The sequence below is a fragment of the Falco biarmicus genome, chromosome 6 (assembly GCF_023638135.1).
Source record: "Falco biarmicus isolate bFalBia1 chromosome 6, bFalBia1.pri, whole genome shotgun sequence".
Classification (NCBI taxonomy): Eukaryota; Metazoa; Chordata; class Aves; order Falconiformes; family Falconidae; genus Falco; species Falco biarmicus.
In genome coordinates this window covers 81510530-81537464 of record NC_079293.1, presented here as the reverse complement: position 1 = coordinate 81537464, position 26935 = coordinate 81510530, and the positions used below count along the sequence as shown (strand labels likewise).

At 43.6% G+C, this 26935-nt stretch overlaps 1 protein-coding gene and 1 long non-coding RNA gene across 5 annotated transcripts in view; one reads left to right on the top strand and one right to left on the bottom strand.

Moving 5' to 3' along the window:
* Positions 1-2134, bottom strand: part of KCNK1 (potassium two pore domain channel subfamily K member 1) — a 35316-nt gene extending 33182 nt beyond the window's left edge. Inside the window, exon 1 of the mRNA XM_056344008.1 lies at positions 1516-2134. Within this exon, the coding sequence (XP_056199983.1) occupies positions 1516-1870 (355 nt within the window). The 5' untranslated portion in view covers positions 1871-2134. The remainder of the gene's footprint in view (positions 1-1515) is intronic.
* Positions 1637-26612, top strand: LOC130151564 (uncharacterized). 4 transcript variants are annotated; one of them, XR_008822615.1, is made up of 3 exons: positions 1637-1771; positions 22089-22320; positions 24990-26612. It is a non-coding gene; the product is annotated as an uncharacterized LOC130151564 (long non-coding RNA). The 4 variants fall into 4 exon arrangements; XR_008822616.1 differs by having other exon boundaries at positions 1638-1771; positions 22092-22320; XR_008822614.1 differs by lacking the exon at positions 1637-1771 and adding an exon at positions 11820-21012 and having other exon boundaries at positions 22092-22320.
* The last annotated feature ends 323 nt before the right edge of the window (positions 26613-26935 follow it).

Here is a 26935-nt window from a genome sequence, read left to right as displayed (position 1 = left end):
TTTGAATACAAAAATAGCTCTTGGACAAAATAATTTATGTTTTGTAATAGTAGACAGTGTAGTTGATTAGGAATAGGAACAGGCATCATAAGGTCAATTTGACACCTTAAGTTTAAAGTCCTCTATAGTTTTACTAAAAAAAAAAATATTAAATGGTTCAGTACTATCACAATTCCATGCTTTTCTCACCAATAGTATTACTATACATTATTAATGCTTAGAAATTTGTTCACTGAAAGCATTTACCTGTCACAAGCACGCCACTTTCTTCTTACAAACTTGAACTCTAGTTATTAAGATGGGGGAGAAGGTGTTAAGAGGACACCCATAACCTTTTTTTACTACTTAAAAAAAAAAACAAAACAAAACCAACCTCCTTATAACAAGCAGACAACCTGATCTGTATACTCAATGACAACTATTTTTAGGACAAGCATTGCCTGTTTGAAATCAGTCAGGAAGCACCAAAATAAGATCAAGTAAGTAAATTATTAAAAGTCATTATTGATATCAGCTGACTGTATTTCCCATAATGGAAGGAGTGCTCACCTGGGGGCAAAAGGGGTTGGGGGGGGAGGCAAAAAAAAAAAAAAAAGAAAAAAAAAGCACTGCACCTTTTATAGCAGTATCAATGTAACCGCCAAGACTCAAAGCCCTCTGTTTGGCCTAATTTTAGGGTGATTCTTTTAAAGCTTTTCTTATTCGACAAGCCTTTGTTATTTATTTCGGTGAGCCACATTCAAATCCCCACAGCCCAGCACAAATGCCTGCACTCCTTTACGAGAGGGCTGCCCGCTACAAGCCTATGTGAAACGCGGCTGCTGTAAAAATAAGTGCTTATAAAAAACTACGGCCAAAGGAACGTTTCCTCAAGCTTTTCGAAATACCAATGGAAAACTGCTATTTGGAAGCGAGCTAAGCATAACCTTTCAGTCTCTGACATGCAAACATTAAACCGAAATGGGCGGTAAAACACGAAACCGAAATTTAACTTAATTCTGGCACCCAGGTTAGCAGCTCCCCCCCTCCTCCCCAAATCAGACTGGAAGAAACGCAAAGGAGACGGGGAGCTTAAGGAGAACACCCCTAAAAAGCATTTAAAACTTCAAAGAGACGGGCACCTCGCCGGTTTCTCAATAGCACCAACGTTTTTAAGGGAGGGGGGCTGGGGGCGGGATGTGTAGTTGGATCTCTGGCTCTTTAATGCTGAATCGGGTGGTTTTAAAATCTGGGCGATGCACCTCACATCAAGTATTCCTCTCACACGAGAGAGTTTGGGAAGTAACGATTCCTCCGGAGCCCAACCACCACCGCCCCCCTCACCCCCAGGGCCACGGGGCTGCTGCGGGGCCGCCCCGCAGCAGCCCCGTGGCCCTGGGGGTGAGGGGGGGCGGCAGGCCCCGGCCCCCCGCCCGCAGGCCCGGCTTCCCCCAGGCCAGCCCCTCAGCGTCCCTGAGGGGGTCCAGGCCTCCCCGGAAGGCCTCCGGGGCCGGGTCGATCCTGTGTTCTCCTTACCCGTGGTGGAGAGAACGGTACTGGCGAAAAAGAGGGAAGAGGTGAAGTCCCAGTTCCAGTTCCCCGAGGCGTTGCTGAGCACCGAGACGCCGTAGTTGCTGGCCTCCAGCACCCGCATCAAGAACTGCTCCAGCTGCTGCTCCGAGAGGCAGGCGTGCTCCTCCAGGAAGCGCTGCTTCAGCTTGCCCAGCTCCTGGCGCAGCAGGTCCTCGTAGGGCAGCTCCACCGAGGAGAAAACCACAGCGCCGAACACCAGGTACAGCAGGTAACCCAGCACCAGCAAGGCGAAGCACCAAGCCGAGCGGTGCTGCTCCACCAGCCGCACGCAGGAACTACCCGCCAACGACTGCAGCATCTTCCCGAACCGGGGTCGGCTGCACCCCGGGCCGCGGAGGGGGGGAGCGAGGGCCGAGGAGCGGCGGGGCAGGGAGGATGGGGAAGGGGGGGGAGGCGGCCGGTGGGGCCGGCGCTGCCCTCCCTGTGGCCGCTGACTTTGAAGGCGCGGAGCGGCGCTGATGTGGCACTCACGTGGCCGCGCGGCGCAGGTACCGCGGCTGAGGGACGGCCTGCTGCCGCCCGCCCGGCCCGGCCCGGCCCCGCCGCCTCCCGCCTCGGCCCCGCCGCCTCCCGCCTCGGCCCCGCCGCCGGTGCTGAACGGCGCCTTCCCTCTTTTTCTTTCTCTTTTCTCGTCACCGAGTAACGCGAGGGGCCCCAGCCGGCGGTCTGTGAAGCCGACAGCCCGCCCGGCGGGGTGGCCTGCGGGCCGGGCGCCTCGCCGAGGTTCCTCCCCCTTTTCGCACAAAAGTGTCTGGAGATTTCCTTGCCTCGCTGCTCCCCCCTCTCCCATACAGTGAGGACCCCCCCCAGAACTGCACTTCCTTCCACGGGTTTTGGGGTCGGGGTGTTTGTTTTGTTTTGTTTGTTTGTTTGTTTTTCCACATTCACCGGGCCAGGCGGCAGCAGGTCATGGCAGGTCTGTGGCGGTGTGAAGCAGGAGGCCCAGTTTTCGTTTCGGGGATGTGAGGAGGGACCCTGACAGCAAGCATCAGTGTCCTCCCTCAGGCCCACTAGGACACAGCTTCAAAATGGGGCCTGTCTGGGGGCGCATTTGAACCAGGCGATCTCCAGAAACCCCATCCGAGCTGCCCTCCCTCAGGCCCACTAGGACACAGCTTCAAAATGGGGCCTGTCTGGGGGCGCATTTGAACCAGGCGACCTCCAGAAACCCCATCCAAGCTAAACAGAGTTTTTGCTACTGTGCTGAGCTCCTGGAGAGACTTACTTTTTAATGCCAAGACGTACCCGCCTAGTGCTCTGAGCAGCGTCCACGATGAATATAAATGCACTGTCCAGGCAGCCCTCTGTCTGGTCCAAACCAGCAATCTCAGGTTTAACTTCAAATGCGTCTTTCTTCATCCATCTCTAACTCTGGCCAGCAGTCCTACAGTTAACCTGCAAAGGAGTTTCACACCACATGAAGAGGAGCAGTGAAAATTGTAGCTTCCCAAAGTGTCCCTTAAGGTGACTAAAGGCAGATTCCTGTAAAGGTGAGAGAGGCAATTTGCTGGTTGCATCCTGCAGGACTCTGCCACTTCCATGTCTCAGCCGATGGCAACTTGTACAGTCACAGAGAGGGGAAGTAGTAGCCTCTAAGTTAGAAACTTACTGGGGCAGGGACAGTGAGTTCAGACAGAGGAAATCAAATCCAGCAACCTATCTTAAGACGTGAGGTATACCCCTTTAAGCTGTAAGGACTAAAATGGGAAAAGAATAGAAAAATGAAAGGCGCAAAACAATTTTTCATGCTAGAAACTTAAAACACTGTGTCAATGTTTCCTTTTATATGATAGCTACACTAGGCTGTGGGATGAATCCGTCCCGGCGGAACAGCTCACCCAGTTCCTGGCCCATTTCCACACTGCCAGCTACAGCCGAGTTGTTCCAGAGGCTTAAACCCTCCCTCTTGTTTCATGATCAAAATGTAAATGTGTTCATGTGTGCAAAAAGCAGCTGCTTGAATGCTTGGGGGATGTGGTAGGTGCATGTGAGACAGGCTGCACACATAGACTCTCGATGCCGTCCCAGGAGTGCACACATGTTCTGGCCTACAAATGTGCGTCTGTCATGTGTGTGCACGTGCAGCTTTTGCATGCACATTCAGTCATACAACCAGGGAGTGGTCACTGTGGGCACTTGGGTTTTGGTAGGAAGATAAACTTTCCCCCATGGCTGAACTCCTGAAGTGTTGCAAGGTACATGGTTCCAAAGTATTCGTATGTATAAATTGTAGCACCTAACAGAGGTACGGAACAATTAAATGAGGGGAGGGGCTTGAAATAAGCAACGGAAGAAAATCTATGCTGTATATCCAGAAGTTAATTGACAGAAGGACAGACAAAGGCAGAGATGTCATGTCCCTACACCACCACTTCAGCACCTTTCGCCAGTATCAATGTTTCTTTAAAATGTATTTTTTTGCTGTAAAACAGTGATGTGTAGGAAAAAGGCGATCTAAATCATTAGCAATGACAATTAATAATGGATACTGTTTGCAAGAATGTAATGCAGACAGGCTTTTGAAGGGAGTATTCCAAACAAATATTTCATTGCATTGCACTAAGCATGCATTTAGGCATGATTACAGAACAAGAGGTCAAGTAACCTCATTGACCAATTTGGTATGCTTGGCTAACTCCATCCAGTTACTTAATCACTTTTTCCCTCAAATTCCAAATGACGGAGTACCTCCATGTATAATAGAAAAGCCATTTAAAACAGTTTATGTGACATACTGGGCTCCATTTTGATCAAATGTCCTCAGTTTGCCAGATACAGTAGGTTTCATAATACGTAATTTATGGCAACATCTGGTAGGTACAGTTCCATTCGTGATAGGAAATGTCTTCGCTATAAAACAGTATTTTCCCAGCTTTCAAGCCAAATATTTATTTAATGGTTAGAAATGTTTGCCTAAGAACACACCTCTCTTCAGTGGTGATAGGAAACTGTGGCTGGGTAGCTGAACAGTTTTATTTACTGGCCTCCTTCAGTTTTCCATTTTTATGAATCATTCGTTCTCCATTTTTAGCAGTCTCTCACACTTGGAGGCTTGCTGAAATAGAAAGAAAAGGAGGACTGTCTGCTGAACAGAACCTGCACTGCTTTTGTAACTCAATTTCACACACACACACACACAGGTTTTTGGAAGCATGGGCCGGGGGGAACTATGGCAGAGCAGCACCAGTGTGTCACTGAAGCTTTCACGTTCTTGCTTCCAATGCAAATGTCTGGACAGTCTTGAGTTTTAGCCACCACTGTTTATGTTCATGTTTTAACTCAAAGAATTTAACATACTTGATAATTTAGTTACAGATTCCATTGGGATAGATGTACAGAAAGGTGTCATAATGTTCAGTTTTCTGACTTCAGATAGTTGTATTTACCATGATAATATTATACGTGAATGCAATTATGTTATTCCACTTTCATTCCAGAGTATGCTATGTCCATTTTCACATTGTTTTGCTCATCAAGGATCAAGCTAGTCAAGGATTCGGTGTACTGAATCCAGTATTATGTACTGTGTAACAGAAAGTCACAACATGCTTCAGCGAGGAGTGACTGAAATTCTGGAGCAGGCTGTTACAGAACAGTCTTTTTCCAGCAGAAGTTTCATTCTGCTGTGATCATCCCTCTTAATAAAACATGAATCTGGTTAATAAAGCATACCACATCATCACATCGTTCATCCACTAGCTACGCTGAGTGATGACTGACTTCCCTACTGCTGGAGAAGCCCAGCTGCTAGTAAAGTGAAGAAACCCACTATTGGTAGATACTGGTGCTCTATTGCACCAAACTCCCCCCTGAGCTACAGAAAATGCAAGTACAAGCTGCCTGTGTGCAAGGGTCAAAGAGAAGACAGATACTAATTCACCCGTAGAACTGAGACAGAAACCATGTTTGTGTCCTGGGGTGCTAGAAAACCATAGAGAAAGTCAGCAGTCTCTAACGCTGCTGTCTGGGGGGACAGGACGGCTCCCCTATCACATCACAGGGCTGGCAGCTTCTCTCGTGTAGTCTAGAGGCTGAGAAAATCCTCTCTCGTATATAAGAAATGGAAAGCCCTCTCAGAGCTGTGTGAATCGTTGATATTTTCTGTTAGGAGAGGTGAAATTGAAAGAAAGAGGTTTTGTGTGAATAGCAGTCCATTTTTCTCTGAGCTTTCTGGTTAACTAAAATCTTTTATTACTGACACATTTCCAATGAAATGCAAAATGCTCCAACACTGGAAGACAAGGAGGTGGTAGCAGCCTGGAGATGACAGCCTGGTGGCAGACAGTGACCAGAGAGGGGGACCACTGTACTCTATCTTTTGTCCAGTGAATGTAAATTACATTAGACAAAAATAGTAGCTTCAGTGAAATGCAAGAATAGCTCACAGCGGTGCTCCAGTGCCCAGAGACTGCCCTGTGCTGAACGGCATATGGCAAAGAGGAGATTTTACGCTGGGGCTCTGCTGCTCTAATCATGAGCATAATCTAGACCTTGAGCGGGGAATGAGTCTGGGGAAAGGGGAACACCCACGTGTGGCACTGTTACTAATGTCAAAACTAAAGTATTTTCATCACCAAAAAGAAATAACTGAAAATGACTCAACTACACCGAAAGTTTCAAGCTGACTGGAAGGGTTGGGTTTTTGGTTTTTTTTTTTCCAGAAGAGTAGTCGCATGGCAAAATCACAAACATTTGTCCTAGATCCTCTCAAAAAAAGTATAAATAGTTACACAGAAGAACCTTAAGTCCTGAGAAGCAGGGTAAATAAAACCAGTTACTAGGCAATACTTGTCCTGACAAACCTGTTCTGCCCTGGCATACCTATAGCATGAGTTCACAGTACCATGAACAGAGGAGGTGGTGGGAGTGGGATGAACCAGGACTGTGTGGGAGCCAGTAAACAGTTACGTGTGGAGAACATGAAATAGTCTCAAAGCTGTGTCACCCTGACAGCTGAATAGCATAGGGAACTGGTTTGTCCTTCAGGATTTTTCTTCAGATTTGGCATGAGTATAAATTCAGTGGTTATAGCAAGTCCAAAGTCTGATTGGTCTGTCCTAAATTATGTGTACATGAAGTAAGATAGTCATAAAAGTGAGGTTCTCTGAATTCACTTGCATTAAGGGTTCTGCCACATTTAACCATTCCCATGAATTTTATTTATTTATTTTAATGAAACTGAGAAGTAGAATCCTTCATAATTTGCTGTATCTGTTAAATGAAGGCTGGAACATAATACATTTCCTGTTTTAGAAGAAAATGTATCCGAATGATTGTTTCTGAACACTCAATTTGTGGGCTTTTGCGGAAGTTGATATGAAGTTGTCTAGTGGCTCTGACTGAATGTCATGCCCTCGTGGGCAGGCAGGATGTGGAGTTAAAAGAATCACATCCTCACAGCACCAACAGAAACACAGGTAAGCTGAGAAGCAGTCAGATGGGTTGCCGTGTGTTCTGTTTCCGATGGGTAAGGTGTTCTATTTTGGCTAAAGGAAATAATCTAGATTTGGGTCAAATAATGTGAATCTTACAAAAATTGTAACAACACAGCCTGAATTTATGGAAAAAAAGTAACCTTTGAAGAGGGGATTCATTCCCATCTTAATGTGGCAGGAAGACGGACTCACGGTAGGAGAGTACAGACATATTTAGGTCTCTAAAATTTATCACCAAGCAAGCTGGTGACAGTAGAAATATTGCCGTGGAAGAACAAGAGTCAGTCAAGTCTCTGTCCATGCCATTTCCAGTAGCCTGCCTGGCTGCCTTCTACTTGAGAGTGAGAGGAGAAAAGCTGAGATTTAGTGGCTTCCTCAAAAAAAATCATTTCATGTCGTTAACTTAATGGTGCAACACCATCCACAAAGGTTAAGACCACTGATCTGTGGTAGCAAAAGAATGAATGTGCCTGGTTTGGGGGCTATATTTAGGGGAAGGTTTACGTCACGGAGTAGCAGTATTTGGAATCAAGAAATTTATATGCATGGTCAGGCACAATTTCTTTCTCAAGTGAGTCATGCCTTGTTCAGCGTAAATGTAATTTTCCTTAGAGTTGCAATATATTCGTATTTAACCAACGATCTCCATGTCTGAGTGGAATAACTGATAGATAACTGGTTTAATAAGATAAGCATTTTATGTCATGGAAAAAGTAATTTCATGTATACTTGCTGTTAGGTTTACCTAATGGTATTATCCAAAAAGGAGCTTGGTCATTCCAAGAGGGTATAGGTCCATTTGGTATAAGGGCTGCATAAACATACATAAATACATGCATTCATATATATATATACCTACATGTTTTATATAATTGTATATAGTGTGTGTGTTCCTCAAACTTTTCACTGTTATATTCTTAAGTTGTGCCATATCTTGGTAGAAAGGTAATTACCCGTGATTTGTAGGATTGTGTTAACACTGAAGGAATGTAATAGCTCAGAGAATTCAGGATGTCAACATGACCTTATTACAGCATTACATTAAATAAAATTCAGTGTTTTAAATAAAGTGACCTTGCCCTCATAAGTCCTGTGGCAGTCAGCCAGCAGAATCAGTCTTTTTAACCTCTTGTTCAAGATGCTGAAAAGAGGAAAACCAGTTAAGATACTTAATACTTTGTACTGAAAATAAGAGTTCACAAAATACTTTCTAGCTCTTCCCTCTACTCTGTAGAATTTTTAGTATTTCATCCCCCTTCTTGGCAGCCTGGCCTTAAACATGGTTATAGAGGGAAATAAAAGAATGCAGTAGCTGATGTGGACTCAAATAGCTGTGGGTGTCCAAGCTTCCCTCCTGATCTTACCACTTCTCGAACCGATCTTGGGTTTGTCTCACAGGCATTGCGCTGGTTCTTGGGCACCCAGGAAACGATGGTGCCAGTGAAGCCTACCAGCTTTCTCTGGGTCACTTCCAAAACACACAACCCCAGAAAGGGACACACACTAAATGGCCTGTCTGTAATTACTTTTTTTGGTACTTAGGCCATATTTACATTATTTCTGGTTTTGGTTAATTGAGGCCCAGTCCCAGTTTCTCAGTTTAGTGCTGCCATTGGGGAGTGTGGCTGTTTTAATTCAGTCTGCATTGCATTAGAATCTGTGTACTCCTATAATCAATTTTATGCAACAGGCTGAGTTGCACTTGCATTACACAGTGAGATACGTAGAAGTAAACCCGGACCCAGCAGTGGTGACGTTTTCGCTGACAGCTAACACACCCTCTCGCCCATTCGTGGAAAGGTCACATTAACCTTTCAGCTTCAGCTCTGTTTGACTCTGCCTCCCTGGGCCCCGGTGTGTGCATGCAGCACAGCGCTGCTCTCCGAGGCCTCCCTGACCTGGGTAATTAGTGCAGGCTGAACAGCGTGCGCACTTGGACTTCATGCACTCAAGTCAGTGCGTTGACACCTGGTCCTGACACCGACTGCTTTGTGACTCTGCCTTGGGCAGTTGGGCTCAGGTGGCTAGAGATGTTTTTGAAGGTGTTGTCATTTGGACGCCTGCAGCCGTCCTGGCCCATAGGATACCTTGTGGTAACTACATATCATATCACCTCCAGGCCAAGTTACATTGCTGAAGTAGGGAAGTCCAGTGCTGGATGTGGCTGCCTGTGTGTAGATCATACAAAGACCACAAGGCAGGTGCTGAGGATGACTTTCAGATGCTGCCTAGATGCAGTCCAAGAAGTAAGGTACTCTGGAAGAAGTAGGGTTGCAGCTCTAGAGAAGGATCTCTCTTTCCCCCTACAGTCATAGCTAATAGCTAGGATGAACAGTGACTTGGCTTTTCAGGACCCTAGACTCCTAGAGAATTTAAATTCTAAAGAGAGATCCATCTTACAGATCATTGCCAATCTCTAATATTTCAGACACTCTAACCCAGATCCTCAGCCATACCTGAAAACAACCTGTGTGCCTGACCTCGGATGTTTCCTGTGCTGGATGGATCCTACAGTTTGAAGGAGCTTAATGTTTATCTGTAGGCTGGCACAAGCTCCAATACTTTCCTACAACTGCCCTAGCGGGATGGAGAACCCAGGCAACCCTCTTCTTTGGGCACACGCTGTACAGCCAGCACAGGGTGGGGGTGAGCGTTGAAGCAGGCACCCTTCCTTCGTCATTCCTGCAGAGCAAATCCATCACTTTCTGTGGACATCCCCGACAGCTCCGAGGCCCAATACCTCTTCACTGGGAGGTGAAGCACAAACAATAGCACAAACCAACCAGCTGTATGAGAAACCCCCAGCTGTAGCATTTATTCCTTATCGTCGAAGGCCCACGTTACCGCAGAGAAGCAAGTGGGAGATCCTATTCACAGTCGAGGAAACGCAAGCAAAACCAACTGATTTGCGATACTCCCGCCTAGCCACGCTATTTGTACGGGTTCATTTTCCAGGCAACCCTTCTGCCTCAGCAGAGTTAAATTTTAATAAGTGCAATTCAGCCTCGCTGAACCAATGTCTGGAACAGCCCATGGGTACTATTGCCACATGCACCTGCTATAATGAATACCAAAGCCTACTTCAAGTGACCTGAATCTTTTGAAAATTTAGTCCTTTATTTTTATCCACTTAGAGGGAACACAAGCTGCAGTGTCCTACTTTTTCTCAACTGTGTCATCTGACTCATCAATCAAAATTGAATTTGAATCCTATTATCACCCACTGACTTTCAATCAACCTAACAAACCTATCAGAAGTACAAAAGGACAATTCTGTCACTCAGCCCAAGATACCTTTGCAAATCTTGAGTCATGTGAGATATTATAAGGTATAAGAAAATTACAGTTTCAATAATTCTACACTTTCCCCTGAAAATATACACTTAGATAGAAAGAACATCACAGGACAAGGTTAAAAGTTCTGTGAAGTAAGACAACTTTAATATGATATTTTATGCTATTGGGTTGATTAATTTTTAATATAGTACAATAGTATGATTTTTTTATCCACTTGTGTCAGAGCGCACTGTACACTCTTGTAACACTTACCAGATGTTCATGAGGGAATGTGTGCTGAGAAAGAAATAGAAAAACTGTCTGGCCTACAGTCTGTTAAAGAAATGGCTTAAAATGTAGGTCTATCCAGAAGAACCTCAGTTAAAAACATGACAGGTTTTTTCCCCTGTACTAAAGTAATGCATGAAGCAATTAAAAAACAACAACACCTCTCACCACCAAAATCTGCTTTTCTTACTGTTATGGTAAAACAAATATCAGTCACCCGATCCTATACTGTCTGGCTCATGAGACATACATGGGAAACAATTACAACATAAGCTAGTAGAAAATAATTTCTTCCTTCTTCTTGAAACCTTTTTCCCAGAATCCAGCCTGCCATCCTTCAAACAAGTCTTTAACCTTGCCAGGAATAAAGAATAAAGATTGAAAACCCCACATTCCAGGGAAAAAACATTTCTCACAGTGTGACCATTTCTCCCCTGATCTCTCACACCTAATTTTAAGACAGATTCTTTGAGAAGATGAGGTTGCAAACATTTGCAACCCTCTTGAACATTGCCAAGTATGGATTTTGATTTTATGATGCGTTATTATTTCCTCTACCTCCCCCACTTCTTTGTTTAAACTAATAATACTTGTACCTGTTCTTGCTCCTAGCAAAAGTCCTCTTCTACACACCCCATAAAGTGAATTTAGGACTATGTTTTCATAAACAGGGAAATGAAATCAAATAAAATTTACACTATATATATATTTCAAGCTGTCCTTTCATTAATGAAGCCTTAAGCATAACCTCAGTACAAATAACTAATGCTAAAATGTTAAACCAGGCTGCAGAACTGACCATTAGCATAGATTTTTCAATGAAACTGAATTGATGCAGAATTAATTTTGGGAAAGTACATATACAACTTAGTGTTTGGAGCAATCTTCCTGAGAGATGCTTTAGATCTATGCTTTAGATGGACCTCTATTTTCTCCTCAAGTCAACATCAGATCCCTCATCAACATAAAACAATCAAAATATTAATAATATTAAAAGTTATAATTAATAGTAGTCAGATATATTGCCACAATTTGTGTTTACTAAGTAAAGGGTGATATTTTTCTAGGCGGTGCAGAGAAGGAAAGAGGAGGGAGAACTCCCCAGTATTATTGGGTATTAGAATAACTTGTAATATTACTAGTCAATAGGGACAAATAAATTGTTTGCACATTGTATTGATGTCTTCTATTTCACTACCATGCCTAGTTTGACTATGAAATACAAAGGCTTTCATATGCTGCGCAGCTGCTACACCACATGAAATTAAAAGAGTACAATTTACCTGCAGCACTGCAAACCAGCATCAGTGAGCAAAAGTGAACCTGCTGATGAAATTCAGTACATTCAAAATCCATTACTGAATTGAAAGGGAAAGTATTGTGTATAGAAGTAGCTCATGGGCTGTATACTCTTCTTCAGTTAATTTGAGGTTTGATTTCAATAATGAAACAAGGCACAGTATGTTTCAACTAGCCAAAATAGGGAAGAATCAGACTGCAATAAGAGAAAGTTTCAGCAAGATTTTTAGAATGACGCATGATGACATATGTTAAACATTAAGCTTCACCAATATTAAGCATTTAGGTTAGTGCTGAGTCCTCAGTCCTCAAAGGATTCTCAGTCCACTCGCACAAAGGAAAGAAGCACGAGAAGACAGGAAATACATACATCCAGCAGCTAGAGGCTGAATGCTCTCCCGTCAGGGTACCGGTAAAGACAAGTCTCCCCTAGCCAAAACCAGAGAAAGGATCTTGTGGAGTTGCCTTCAACTGTTCAAGGCGCCTAGAAGAGCAGTGCTACTTGTCACCTGATAATAATGATGAGAATCGCAGAATAGGTGAGACTGGAAGGGATTGTGATGATGAAAATGATGGTGGTTGTTCCCACCACACAAAACCATAGCAATTAGGTCCAGGGTTGCAAAGAACTTTATGCTCAGTATGTTATTGCGTAATTATATCCTCATCCTATTATCAAACCTATTCAGCCACCAAATTTGTCTAAGTTGTTATATGATATCATGCCATATTTACTGAGCAGCTTAATGATTTTGAGCACTGAAGAAAGAAAGTTTCAGCACTTTTAATCTGCCAACATCCTTTGAGTGAGAAAGTTCTGTTTTCCTCATTTTATACCTGCAAAATGGAGTCATAGAAATGGAAGATCGCTTTTTGAACCCTGGTCACCATGAGATGTGCACAGGCATTTAATAACATAGTCAAGAGTGCCAGCAAACCCCTACTGAAATCATTAGGAAGTTGACACATACAGTTCCTAGCAGTACTTTTTTGCAATCTCATTAAGGACTTGTCTGCCTCCGAAACCTCTAATCCCCAGTAACAGAAATCACTGCTTGGAGGAGAGAATGATGATGGAATCAGGTGTTTGCTGCCAGCAAATAAGTCTGTGTACAAAGCACAGGCAAAGTGTATTTTTCTACAGCATGTGGATGGGCTGTCCAATTCCCAAGTTGGCCTCTGCCAGCAAGTCTTGTCTGGTGGGGTCTTACCTTGCCCCTTTTCTGGGCCATTCTCTGTCTGTCAGTACTACTTGCAGACTTTTCTGGATGTTTGTATGCATGCAGGCGTGTCCAAACCCCATCCATGTCCCAGCTGCTCTATTGCCAGTCACCGTTGGCCCTTTCTACATGACACCCTGCCCTGCTAATGCTGCAGTGTCTCCCACCATCATCCCCCGCTAAGAAACAGCAGTTGTTTTCAGTTTAAATATCAACGAATGAAAACTCCTTTTGGCGTGCAGTTCTTACCCTCCCACATAACACTTCTGGCAGAGCTGGCCTTAGTGGCTTACCGTGGTGTCCTGGCTGTGGTGGAAGCGTGCGATATCCGCTGGGGACACCCAGGCTGCTGGCACGCTGCCTCCTCCCGTACGGCTATATGTGGCCTGTGTATCACTTTCCACAAGCAAGGGGACGACAGACCCAAAGGAGAATGACACAAAAGGACCTGTAACAGCTTAGGAAAGCCAAGTGGCTTGTGGTTAGTTCCCTAAACACCAATTTAGAAACTTGAAGGTAGGCACTCCAGAGCTTTTAGCCACAGGCTTCTGTCTGCTTAGACATTCCCATTCATATTCTGTGATAGATAGACAGACATTATTTAGGGAGAACAAAATGTCCTATTACCACAGGATTCTATAAATCCTGCCTGTCTTCTGGGAAGTTCAGATTGAAAGAAAAGCTGGATGTAACTATCCTAAAGCATTAAATATTTATGAAAAATATTTATCACAGCATTTTACGTGCAGTTGTGCAATATACTTTTGTGACTTTGCTCCCAAGGCACTTCTTTTATATGTTTAAGTTGTTGACAAATGGCACGATGCTTTGCAGCAGGAAAAGATCTCCCCTCCAGCCCCCCAAATGAACTCCCTAAGACGTATTTCTTCTGCTTCATGTTAAAGCAGAAAACCAAATTTTCACCTCATCATTTTGTATTGAAGTGGTTTTGGTTATGAAAGTAGAATAATCAAGAAAACTATTTTAAATAGCCTCACTAAACTACAGAGGAAATTAGATTGTCTGCTGAGTTTGAAAATCTGTCTGTAATTAGACTTAAATATCACTCTTTTCAGTGCATTTTAGCATTTCTGCAGACTGTAGTCCTTATGAAGTATATAGTTTCAGAGTATAGCCTTCCTTTTATGAAAATTATGACCCTGTGGCATGCTTTCAGGAGAGTATGTCTTTATACTAGCTATAAAAGATAATCTAATAGTTGATGCAGTTGTTGACTAGTTTCCTCTCATTCCTGTAGCATAATGTGTTATCATTTTCTTTTCTTTATGTATTGTTGAGTGCTGTATGTTAGGGAGGAAAATATTTCACCTGTAGCTAAGGATAGTACATAATTTTACTATAAATGTCTCTATTTCATATTTTACAAGTGATGTTTGCATATATGAAGTGCTATTTACTCAATACAAACAATAGTGGAATTTCAGCAGGTTTAATATTTTCTTTCATTCTGTGGTCTTACTGCATAAATAAATGAAAAAATGTTATTAGTATGAGAGAGATTTATATGGCTGTGCTTTTGTAGAAAAGATGCTAGCAGACCAGGTGTTGTTGGGTTTTTTCATTGTCTGTAATACCACAATAATGCCATCACTTACAAAGTTAGGGTTTTACTTGTCCACTTGTGATGGCTTTTTCCAAATTAAGGCTTGTTTTTTGGAAAAGAAACTGAAGAGTAAAAGCTGACTTATAAAGAAACGGTTGACATGATATTGGGATTTCATCTAGTTATCAAGACATTGCTGTGCTTTAATGCCTTCTGGGTACACCTACAGTGCATAGTCTGTGAACAGGGTGGATAGCTGGGGAGGGACGGGGGGGAACTGTTGTATCCCCGACCACCTCGGCTCTCTGCCATGTGTCCTGGTGATGTGCACTCCTGTAGCAGCAGCTGCAGTGCTGGGAAGCCTCCGTGATCCTTTCCTCCTCATCTTCCAGTCCGCTTCTAACACTTGATCAGCTCAGGTATGGCCCTCAAATCAGCCTGTGAGCGGTGACAGGGAGTGGAGTGAATGGGGAGTACAGACGTGTAAGATCAGATCATGAGCCAGCATTGATCAGAGTAAACAACACCGGCATAGGTGGCTTATCCCACCTGCAGGTTAGATGTGGGTGCCTGCATATCTGAGAGCAGAGCTGCACACCCACCCCACCCCAACACCACGTACTGCTCATTCTTAGCTGTTCAGCCACTGCTGGATTTGTGTTTAAACCAATCAAAATGTAATGCAGCAGAAATATTTTCCCTTCAGAACCTCCAATTTCCAGAAGAAACAGTTGTCTTTGTTATCCAGGAATAAACTCTAAAAATCATACCTTAGCTCAAATGAGTTCTGACTGTCCGTGAAACTTTCACCTAATTAAACTGTTAACTTCAAACTGTGGCATAGCAAGGAAAAAAGAACATGTTTTACATTAGATAGGCAAGGCAGCATCTCCCATTGTAGCACATTTTGTACCATGCAATGGTGGGTTCAGATATTTCAAATCTAATTAGGACATATAGAGTGGACCTTCACTAAATTTTCACATGAGTAAAGCCATCGTTTCCAGTGTGAGCAGCTCAGGTGACCCGGCCTGCCTGGCCCTCCTGGCTTCCAGACAATGTGGCTGGATGAAACAATGCAATTCCTTTTATTGAGAACTCCTGGCTCCAAAGATCTGTCACTGCAAAGAGCCATGGGAACAAATCATGTGTCAGCCTAAAAAATCAATATTGAAGAACAAATTGAACTATAATAGTGTGTCTGTCTGGTTATTTAAAAATAGATAACACAGAAAACGCAAAGGACAGGAAGCAGCCAGGAGAGGTTTACAGAGATGGCTCAAAGGTGGAAAAACTGAAAACATACTTCTCCTTCCAGAAACAGCCTGGCTTAATACTCACTGAAACCAAAGAAGTGGTTCCTTCCCTTGACTTTGTATCTCTTCTGTGTGTCTTTGCAAACACAGACAGTATCTAATTTCCCTTTTTACCTATGTGCTCATGCCAAGACCCATTAATATTGCCCAAAGAAGGTAAAGGGAAGGGACTGGGACATGTAGCAATCTAGCCTTCAGACCACAAACTCTGAAGGAAATGGAGCACAACAGATCTGTCAACAAATAGGGTGAGCTAAGATTTTCCCAAGAGGCCTTAATAAATCTATGATAGAATTAGAGACACATGCAAAAGGTTCTACAGAAAATCACGACTGAAACCTCTGAACTGTTACGGATATCCTGTGGTGAGAGTTGTGGGACTTCCTGTAACATTCTAAAGGAGAAGATGCAACTCTCCTTTAAATTCCACAGTGTGCTTTGAAAGCCTGCAAGGGTTATCATTTTCTAACAAATATTGTTGTATTGAGCGGTTCTTTTAAAATGCTCTTTAAAAGAAAAAAAATAGTGAAAAGAAAAAAAAGAAAAAAAATTTGGAAAGCAAAGTTTTCACTATCAAGAAAAAGTAGAAAGGAGACAGAAGAAAAAATTTAGTATGCATGTATCCATAAGTGTGAATATTGTGAAACTCAAGAATTGACAAAGAAACAAATAAATAACATTAATGAATTGCCAACAGAGGTCTACAAATAACTACACATTAAAAGCTTTTAAAAGTGGCTTGCTGAAGTTCTAAGAGATATCGCTAAACCTTGCTGTCTCAATTACCTCCCAAAACTACGGAAACCAAAACCTGTATTTACAAATACTGCTGTTGTCTATCTGTCCCAGCAGCTCAGAAGGCAGAAATATTCTTTACAACCAGAACTAAAGCTCTTTGTATGTCTTCTGGATTTTCCATCTTGGACAATATCACAAGGATTGTTTTGTGATTCCTGCTGATTTGTGATTCCTGCTGAACAGCATGTATGCAAATGTTAAGCTTGCGTGTAGAAGCCACGTCGTAACTTTGAGATGGCTTTGTGCCGGAGCTGGTAAGACCTGCAAGTGCACTGTTAGATATTAAGTCTCCCTGTGAAACCAGCTCAACGTGTGTGTTTCTGCTCTGCAGCACCAAGTCTGATGAGCCAAAACACTGTGAACATCTGTTGCTTTATAATCACTGAGCTTTACTCATGGTTCAGCGTAGAACTAAACTTACTTTCTGGTAAGATGGCAGCTTGCCTATAATTATGTATTCTTTATCCTTTCCCAGAGCATCTTTTTGGTTTTCTTCTTGGTAAGAAAAGTTTAAGCGTTGTACTTCGGTAGTGATTCCCAGTGAGGAACCTGGGCAGCTTGGTGGTAGCTTCAGTAAGTTCTTACAAAGCATGATTGTTTAAGGTATGATAAAATGCTTGCTGTCTACACAATCTGAGAAAAACTAGCTGTGATGAATGGATAAGCCTCACATTTTGTGTGCTGGTATTTTGCTGCCTGGAAGTAAGTCTGTTTGGGCTTTGAAACTCTGTCTATATGATCCTGTATACACTTAAGGGAAAAAGAACTGATACTACAGTTATTTGTACAACATTAGCCTGCAATTATTTTTTTCTTGGAGAAAAATGTCCCTTTATTCATGGGAACACCTGTGAAAATGAATGGCTCCAGGGGATAATAACAGCCACTAAAAAGTTGGTATTTGGGCTTGTCGAATTCCTGACACTTTCGTTGGGTAAACATCTTCTGAGAGCTAGACTCACGGGAATAAACCTTGCTGGGTGCCATATCAGAGTGGGTAGGTCTTCTCTAGAAAACAACTTTGAAATGCTAATAATTTTTGAAAGCTATTTTATGAATTATTCCTAGAGTCATTCTGTGCAGCTGCTCTGTTTCTTGTCACGGGGTTTGTCCCCATCAGGCAGCGGGAACCTATGGGCTCCAGCTATTGACCAGCTCTTCCTGAGAGCCCGGCCAGGGGGTTCCCTTTGGGAAGGGCTGATCCGGTACCAGTGCCCTGAGCACTGCGCTTGCCAGCTCCTGGCTCAGTGGTTGTCAGAAGCTCCTGGCTGCCAGCGAGAAACTTAAGTAATGAATTTCCTCCTGAAGAGACTTTCCTGAACCAGCTGAAATAAATGAAGTATATTAGCTTGTTTTACAAGAAGTCCATCTTGCTTTCACTGAACTAATTACCCTGCAGTCATATAGCTGGTTATGCTTTTCTAATGCATTGTGAAATCTGTCGAATTGGGAACCAGGGTAATTATGACACCTCAGGTTCATTTGTGTTTAAAAGCAGGGACTGCTTTTACAGCTCACATTTCATCAGAGAAAGAGCATTTTATAAACACCGGTACCTCTCAGAAGAGTTGGATGAGTGTATAAATTACTAATAAGACCTATTCTTACATTTGAACATTATACACTGTCTTTTCTTCTCAAAATGTTTTCCAAATATACAAATACACTGCAAGCTCCATTCGATGTGGCACTATATACAGCAACCCAGTAGGCTTTAGGGTAGGAAGTGAAACTGTAGCTGCCAGTGAAAATGACAGAAACCATTCTGAGATGCAAAAAATAAATACTGAAGTTAGAATTTGGCTAGGATATGAAAGCTAAAACCTGCACTCTCTTGGAAATTAAATTATGCCATTTTTAATGACTGCAGTGTCAAGGGTGTTCGCTTACAACTGTTTAAGCACAACTCCTGTTAACATATATCTGGACTTCATGTTAACACAGGGTCAGAGAGATGAGTTATATACAGTGAAGTAATAGTGAATCACCGAACCTACCCATAATAGGGGGCCTCTAGACTTGCTAGACATTAATGGGGTACGACTGCTCTGCTTAAGCTGGTACAAGTGCAGTGCTCCGTGAAGACAGGATGGGGTTTCTCTCTGTTCACAGCACAGAGCATGCACTCCTGTCCTGGGCCACACGAAGGATGTGCAAACACGTGTAGAGGAAGGGGAAGGTTTGGGTGCAGCCAGGCAGCTGCATCACTGCACCCGCTCTCAGGCTCCGTGCAGCAGATAAGGGCTCAGGTAGAGGCTGGCGTGGGTTGGTGGCATGTTGCCAGAGAAGCGAGCCATGCTGGCATCCAGCAAATGCCGGTTCTAATGCTGGGGCAGGGGAGGGTGGTTTGGTGCCGGCGTGAGGGCACATGCCAGCGAACCCGCTGATAAATGGTAGGCTGGTCAAACCGGGGCATGAGGAGGCTGAGTATTTTTGGTAAAACAGGCAACTAGCTGAGAAGAAAGAGAGGCTGTTTTACAGGCAGAGAACTGAGACCGCGATGAAGTGACTAAATTAAACCTAAACGTGTGAGACAGCTGAGAAATTAACTAACATCTCCTTATTCCCTGCCCAGGTTCTTAAAGCAGATGGTGTTACGTGCTCCGCTCCGTCCCTACAGCCTCTGTGAGAGGCTCTCCCTGCCGACCAGTGTGCACTGCGTCGCATGCTAAAAAATACTGTGCATGATGAAAGGCTCGGAGCCAATAGGGTTGTAGCAGCCTTAATTAAAAGTGCAATTAAAACCCCAGCATGAGTTACTGTTAGCCAAAGGGGCTAGGAGAAACCAGAATGTTGGTTTGTTTCTTTTTCGCCTTAATATATTGGAGTTAGAATGGAGCTAGAGAGATAACAGGGCAATTAAAAATATGAAATGGATAAAATTAATGATGAGTCAAAGTGGCTGGGAGAGGTTGATTTTTTAATTATTTTTTTTAACATCTTTTTATAATGTATTAAATAAAGAAAAGAACTTTGAATAATCAGGAAGTCAGAATGATGCTGTAAAATTAATTGCTGATCAGGAACACAGAAAGAGTAATTGGAAAATGTGAAATATATGATGTAATGGCTCCAGCAATACATATCTCAAAGGATCTAGAAGAGTTGTGGAGTCTGAATGGATGTGACGGGGTGCTATAGGGTGTTTGCAACATCTGGCTTTATGTGCTTAATGGCAGTGCTAAGTTACAAGACTCAGCCCTCTGTAGTCACAGTGAGGAAGTCACCCTCAAAAGACAACAGTATAAATGAAGATCCAGGAGTCTCTGAGGGGAGCCAACCCATTCACCTGGGCATCTGAACTGGTGCCTCAATTCAGGTGATGTGAAATTCCCCCCTTAGTTTCACACTGCAACACTCTGTGGAGAGACCAGGGGAAATAAAGTGTTTTCCATCAGAGATGGATGTGATGAAACCTGCTGCTGCTGCTGCTACTGCTTGACTCAGGTTATTACAGCGTTGTTATTACCAGGACATTAGAGCCTTACTGATGCTGAGTTCACACTGGCTCTGTATTCCCTTGACTCCATCAGCTTCCAAAGGAAAAAATGAAGGAAACTCTGAGACAGAAATGAGGCATCTTCAAAGGGCAAAGCTGCCACTTCAGTTGCTTGTACCAGCACTAAGCTCAGAAGAGTAAACTTCAAAGAGAGTGAAGCCTCTTTTCTTCAGCAGCTGGATGAAGCAAACATAACACATATCAGCACAGATATGGTTTTCCTGACTCCGGAGCTCAGAAAACATCTGTCATACATCTAAAGACTAGGAAATCAAAAGTGATTCCCTCTCAGTTTCATTCTTGTGCCTTAATCTTTTAATCAGAAATGATCCCTGGCAAGAATCTGTTCTGTTAACAGGAACGAGCAGAGAACTGTAGAGTTGGTGTACTTCAAAGAGCCCCTGAGACAGAATTAATCTGCTGAAGCAGCCTGTGGGAGGACGAGACAATAATATGTCGAGAGACCAGTGGTTCACCCTTCCATTGCGTACGAGCCTTGCCTTCTTCACTCACTGCTGAAGATTTCTGCATCCTTCATCATCTGCATCTGCTGCCTGGGCTCTGAAAGCAGCGCAGAGTGACTGTACACAGGGTAGCATGGAGGGAGCGTTCCAGCGTTCCAGTCGTCGCATAAGGAAAGCCCTCATGTACTGGTGTGAAAAGAGAGGAAACAGCTCTGACAAGCAGACTGAGTATGAAATATTAAAACACTGCCCACCCTGGCTACTGTGGGCTCGTATCCAGCGTGAGTACATCATGCACTATCAACGGGTGGCACCAGGGAGTTTAAGAAAGCAAGGGGGAAAGTATTTTGCATACAGTTTTTTTCCTACAGACTGCTAGTTGAAAACAAGCATACCAAAACCACAGGAGAAAGTCTTTTCTTCGCTGCCCTGCCCCTCCTAAGCAGGCTAGCTGGGACTGAGCTGGCTGTGGGCTGCTGTTCCCAGCGGCACCCAGTGTCCACCCTTCCAGCTTCCCAGAAACGTCCCAGAGGAGGGCAGAGGAGTGGGCAGCATGCTGGCAGCACGTTCCCTTCACCATTTAGAACTGGAATACGGGTAGAGATCTCAAGTTCCCAGTTCGGTCTAGCAACAGGCGTAGAGCCTCATCACCTTCCTTCTCAGAGATCAGCAAAAGCTGTCAGTGGGCAAGATGGGACAACAGAAGACCCCAGGCCACTGAATGGGAAAATGATCTTTATAAATGTCTGCTTCTGAGGCCTGCTCCCACTGGCCTCCACCCCACCCATTAAATCAGCTGGAATCAGGCTAGGAACATCAAATCCCAGTGGCTTCCCCTGGTGGGTTCCTCCTAATGCATGCATGCAGAGGAAGGCAGGAGAAGCTTGAGTGGCAGTTTTAACAGCTTTAGCCCCTCTAAAAAATCCGTGGCAGCCATCAGTAGCACATTTTTTCCTTAGCCTGTTTGCAGCCTTGAACTCCTGTGTACATCCCACTTGTTATTTTACAGGCAGTATTTTGGTATTTGGTCAGAAGGGAAGACCTACTGCAGGCAAATGAAAGATAGTGGAACAAAATATTTCCATCTAATTCTGCCATGAACACCGGCTGCTCATCTACATGTTTCTTGTTCAGAAACCTTGGGATAAATTTGCACAAACTGTACAAATGTGCACTGAGAAAGCAAGCAGTGCACCAGCTGGGAAAAGCAAGGACCACAGCAGAAAGACAAACTGGAACGTCTCGGTCAGTTTTGGTTTAATACCTTGTACTTAGGTACACACAGTGTTCCGTTAACTCCTCTAACTTGGTCTCAGTGTAATTCCTGTGACTTTACTGGCTTTTCCTCTTGTTTCAGCAGAAGATACAGGAAAAGAGGCACAGCTTCTTCCTCCCCAGGACATGGAATGCATCGCGCTCTGCCCTAGCGAGGATGCTACTCCCTGATGTGGTCCCTCTTCCGCATTCTCAGGGATCAGACCCACTTTATAATGACCATCTGCAACAACCTCTGAGATTCAGAGAACCTCCCCACTCAAATTCCCCCATTTACTTGTTGCTACTGAGAAGAATCTTATGAAAAGCCACAGGTAACTAACATTACTTGGTACATTCTCCTGTGATCTTCTGACAGGAGATTAGTGTCGATACACTCTTGCACTGTTACACAGAAGGGCAAATACAAGCCCAAGGCTTTTACCGTCTATAAGTAGAAATCATCAACACTGAACTCATGCGTGAGTTTATCACCTGCAGTGCTCATCCTGCCTTAAGGTGTAGGTGGTGTTAATGCATATGAAAATAAAATTCACATAAAATTCATGCTACTAATCCACGCTTTATTTTAATCCTGCTTAGTGCATATTACAATCCTTAGTTGTTTTACCAGTGATGCCTACTATAAAGGAACCAGATACACTGGTATACCCTCAGGTTCCTTTACCCTAATCCTGTGACATAAAATAAATGAGAAAATGTTAAGAAGAGCTTCTGATGGCTTTGCATTGCCTGATTATCACAAAATCATGGCTGCAATGCACTAAAAAATCCACTCCATAATTAGTATAATTAAAACCTTATGTACATCTTCCTGTTTCCCCTGCAGAGTGGTCATTTGTTAAATTGCCAGATAAGGTTGCTGCATCAGCTTTGCATTTCAACCTAATTTCATAGTGTAATAAGGCTCGCACAAGCACTCCCTGTGCTTGCCTGCATGTAGGTGGGTCAGCTCTATTGTACTAAACTAACTATTGTACTAAACAGCCAATTTCAATCAAATCTTTGGAGGTCTCAGAAGTATTCCGGTCCTATAAGATTTACGACAACAGAAAACTATGTGGAGGGAGAATTTTCTGTACATGTTTCTTCTGAAAGAATTGTAAGCACCATCCCCTTTATTAGATGTAAGGGAATCCACTCAAGAGCCCAATTAAGCTTTATTGGTGCTCCCGTTTACCAAACTATTCATAGGTAACGTGATCATCCCACATGGTCAGAATCATTGCAAAATAAGGAAAACAGGGACCTCTGGAGGGCTCCTAGACCAAGCAACTGGATAAATGATACAGTCTCATACCTGATAAGCATCTGTCTAATACGTTAAAGATTTCCAATCCTGAAGTCTCCCCAGGCAATTATATGAGCGTACATCTTTATTCTCCACCATCTTGTACAACAGCTGAAACACTGTAATACATTAGTGAAGCTCTATAAAATATGATTCAAAGCCTGCTGTTAGTGGCTGCGTTTGCATTTCAATTTACAGAAGACTAGGGAAGGGAAGGAAACTAAAACAATGCTGCAGCATTGATTTCTCTCCGGGACATGGTAGCTGCAAAAAGGGCTCTGCTAATTATAGCCACCAGCGATCAACAGACTCAACAAAAGCCACAGCAGCATTGCAGCAATTCAGTGCCTGCCATACTCCACAGCTCTTCGAGCTGAAAGCATTTGTCATGCCTAAGAATTGATTTTCAAAGGTAATGCCCCAGCAGCCCCCTGCAGTAAAACAAGGGTGGACTTGACTCCGAAAGGCCCTTCAGATGATGAGTCGCTGCCAGAGCACTTTCCTCCCAGCGTACCTTGTTTTTAATTGATGGGACTTCTCAGAAGGTGGATCCATTATACATGACCTGCTCAACTTCAGGGCTTTAATCCCAGGGAAGCTACCAGCAAAGCTCCATGAAATTTATGTTAGAAATGATGTAGACCTTCCTTAAGAGCAGCAAGTGCAGTATTTAGGCAGAAACATGCTATTCAGTAAGAGTCTCAAGAACGTCGTTGATTCTCAAAACACCAGTGCCTATCTTCTTAGCTAAAGGGAATGGATCAGACTCGGTAAAAATTAGTGCCTTCATGTAGATTTTTCACTGCCTAAATCTGAGGTTACATCTCAAGGGATATGTGATATTTTTAACACTTCTAAGCAGTGCCTCGAGGAGGACTGGGAAGTCTGGGAAATGCCATCCTTTCTCTTTTCTCTGGCTTGAGGGAGGCCCAACTCCTTGCCCTTTTGCTGCCTTCCAAGCCGACACCAAACTTCAGCTCACAACCCATCCGAGTCCCGAGGTTGTGTGTATGTACACTGTCAGGTGGAAAGGAGGAAAGAAGTAAATGAGGCAATATCCATGAAAAACAGTCTAAGGAATTTTCCTTGACAGATCTTAGCTCTGTGCCTCTCTCAGCATTTCCCTGGGAGTGAAAAGTTTAGTATGAAATTCTCTTTGATGAAAATCCTTGGTTCTATTTTCAGCACCTTAAAAATCTAAAAGCTTCTGCTGCTTCTGCAACTTGGCACAGCTCCTGCTTCAGGGGGGTCATGTTGGTTTCCGTCAGGGCTGGAGCTGCCATCAGCCTGTCTATGCAAGAGGGTAATTCCTCAAATGAGGGAGATAACGATAGAACAAGGCAGCCATGGCATTTGTGCTCTGCTCTGCCTAAACCTGCCTTCTTGCCAAAAAATGACAAAATATTTAAGCATAGCATAACTTTTTAATTGTTTGTGGCATTTGGAGTTGAAACTCTAAGCAATAATTATGCTAATGAGAAATAAAGTATTTTCTTGGCAGCAGAATACTTTTTCGTTGGCATTGTTGTTGACTTGTTTATTTGTTGCTTTCTTGTCATCATCGCCAGCTTCTATTTGTATGCAGTAAGTGCCATTTACAGCCGTCCTTGAGAAAACGGCTGCAGCTTCCAAAAATTGCTTTCCCATTTCTTTTTTTCTTGTTTCAAAAGTAACAGCTCTTTGTCTTTTCAGGCCTTTGACAGCTGCATGCCACCGAGCTATTCCCAGAGCAGGGTAATGACTGTCTCACCAGTGCGGTACGGCGGAGCACTGGGGGAATGGATGTGGGGACTTGCCATTACAAAGATATGAGAGAAATGAAGTGCCAGTCCACAGAGGCCTCGGTGTTGGGGTGAACGATCACATTCCCATTTCAGTTCTTAATTGCACAATGAGCAGGAGGAAATGGAGTAGATCCAGGGGGATCTGCAAAGGAAGAAAGTAAATTCTCAGCCAGAGCTTGCTGCAGAGAAAGGCTCTTCTTCAGCGCATACATTTTCAGCATAAGCAGCAGCTGGATATAAAGAAAGCCATTTTTGTAGGGAAGCCCCTAGAAAAACTGGTGATTCGATTCTGCTTTCACTTACTTGAGTGGACCAGCCCCAGTGACCTCCCCAGAAGAGGGGTCTTTGCTGAGCTGGACATAGGGAGAGGTGAACTGGGGTGGGAAGGCAGGGAGGGAGAGGCCAGGCAGTTGCACGGTGCCCCCCTGCAGCGTGCTGTGCCGTGGCCGCTGCTGCAAAAACTGGCAGCAAGAAAGGCTGCAGTCCTCAAAGCTTCTGCCCTGCCTGGTTTAGGGCTGATGTATAGATGCTCTCTGCCTATAGAGGTGTCCCACCTACTCACGGAGGATCTTTAGCCTCCCAGCATACCATGAGGTTCAGCTGCAGTGGAAGGGATGCCTTAGTTCACTTAAGCGATGGCTTATAGGACTGACCCACTCACTAGTGTAATCTACACAAGTCAGAAAAGCCCGTGCTGTGGGAGCAGCTCTGTGGAGGAATGCCAGTGTGCAGTGACTGTGACGTGGACCAGACGGGGGGAATCTTTACACAGGGCCTTTAAAATAGACGGGAGGCTGATTTCCCAGTTTACCCTCTCACATCTGTAGGTAAATCACAGCAGGTTTTTGGCGTTTTGTATTGAGATGCAACTGACTCTATCCAGTGACTGAGTTATCCTTTGACACTTGCTTGAAATAATATAAACAGAAAGTGAAATCTGTTTTACTGTTTTGTTTTTTGTTGGGGGTTTTTTTGTGTTTTTTTTTAAATTTATATGAGTTCTTGAGGTTTTGATCATATTTTAATGGAAGGTCTAATTAGTGGGTAATTGTTAAAGGTGAGATACTGCAGATGCAATTCATTAAAGCTCAAATGTTAAACTATTAATACGTGTGTAGCTGTTGGAAATGAGAAACAGAGACATAAAATAATGTGTGCTGGATCTACTGTCTCTGCATTGCAGCTCTAGCATGCAATAAATGGCATTCTTTTCTTCTTTTTCTCTTCTAAAAAATGTACTACTTTTACCAGATCAGTGAATCACTAGATGTTATTTTTCTCCTTCTGCTGGATCTGCAATAAGCACAGCAAGGAAATCCTGCCTCTCAGTACATGGAAGTTTGTGATCGTTAACAGATGGAATGGTGGCTATAGAGATGCTGTATGTTCCAACACTTTGTTCCACATCACTGTTTCTACACCTTTATGTGTATTTGGTGAACAGTTGTGGGTGTTGTTTTTTTTTTAATAAAGAGGATGTCTGATTTCCAAAATTAGAGAATCATCTGTTACATTATCATTACAAGAATCACAGGCTGACCAAAATAAACGTTGTTGCTTGCTTCAGGTTATATTAGAAGCAGCTTTCTCAGGGCCTGACACTCGGCAGGTGTTTCCATGAGCTGCCCTGCTGCATTACGAGCAGCTGCTGATAACAATCCTACACCTCAGCACGTCCGCTGCCGTATTGACGCAGCCCCACTGTCTCTAATTCTGCTCCTTGTCAGAGGATCAGACCTACCCAGGGCACACTGCTGAAGGGAAAACAGTCTTTGTACAGACACATAACATAAAAACAACCAGAAATCACGCAGGTGCATGGAAGAACATACACTTTGTGGTAACAAACATCAA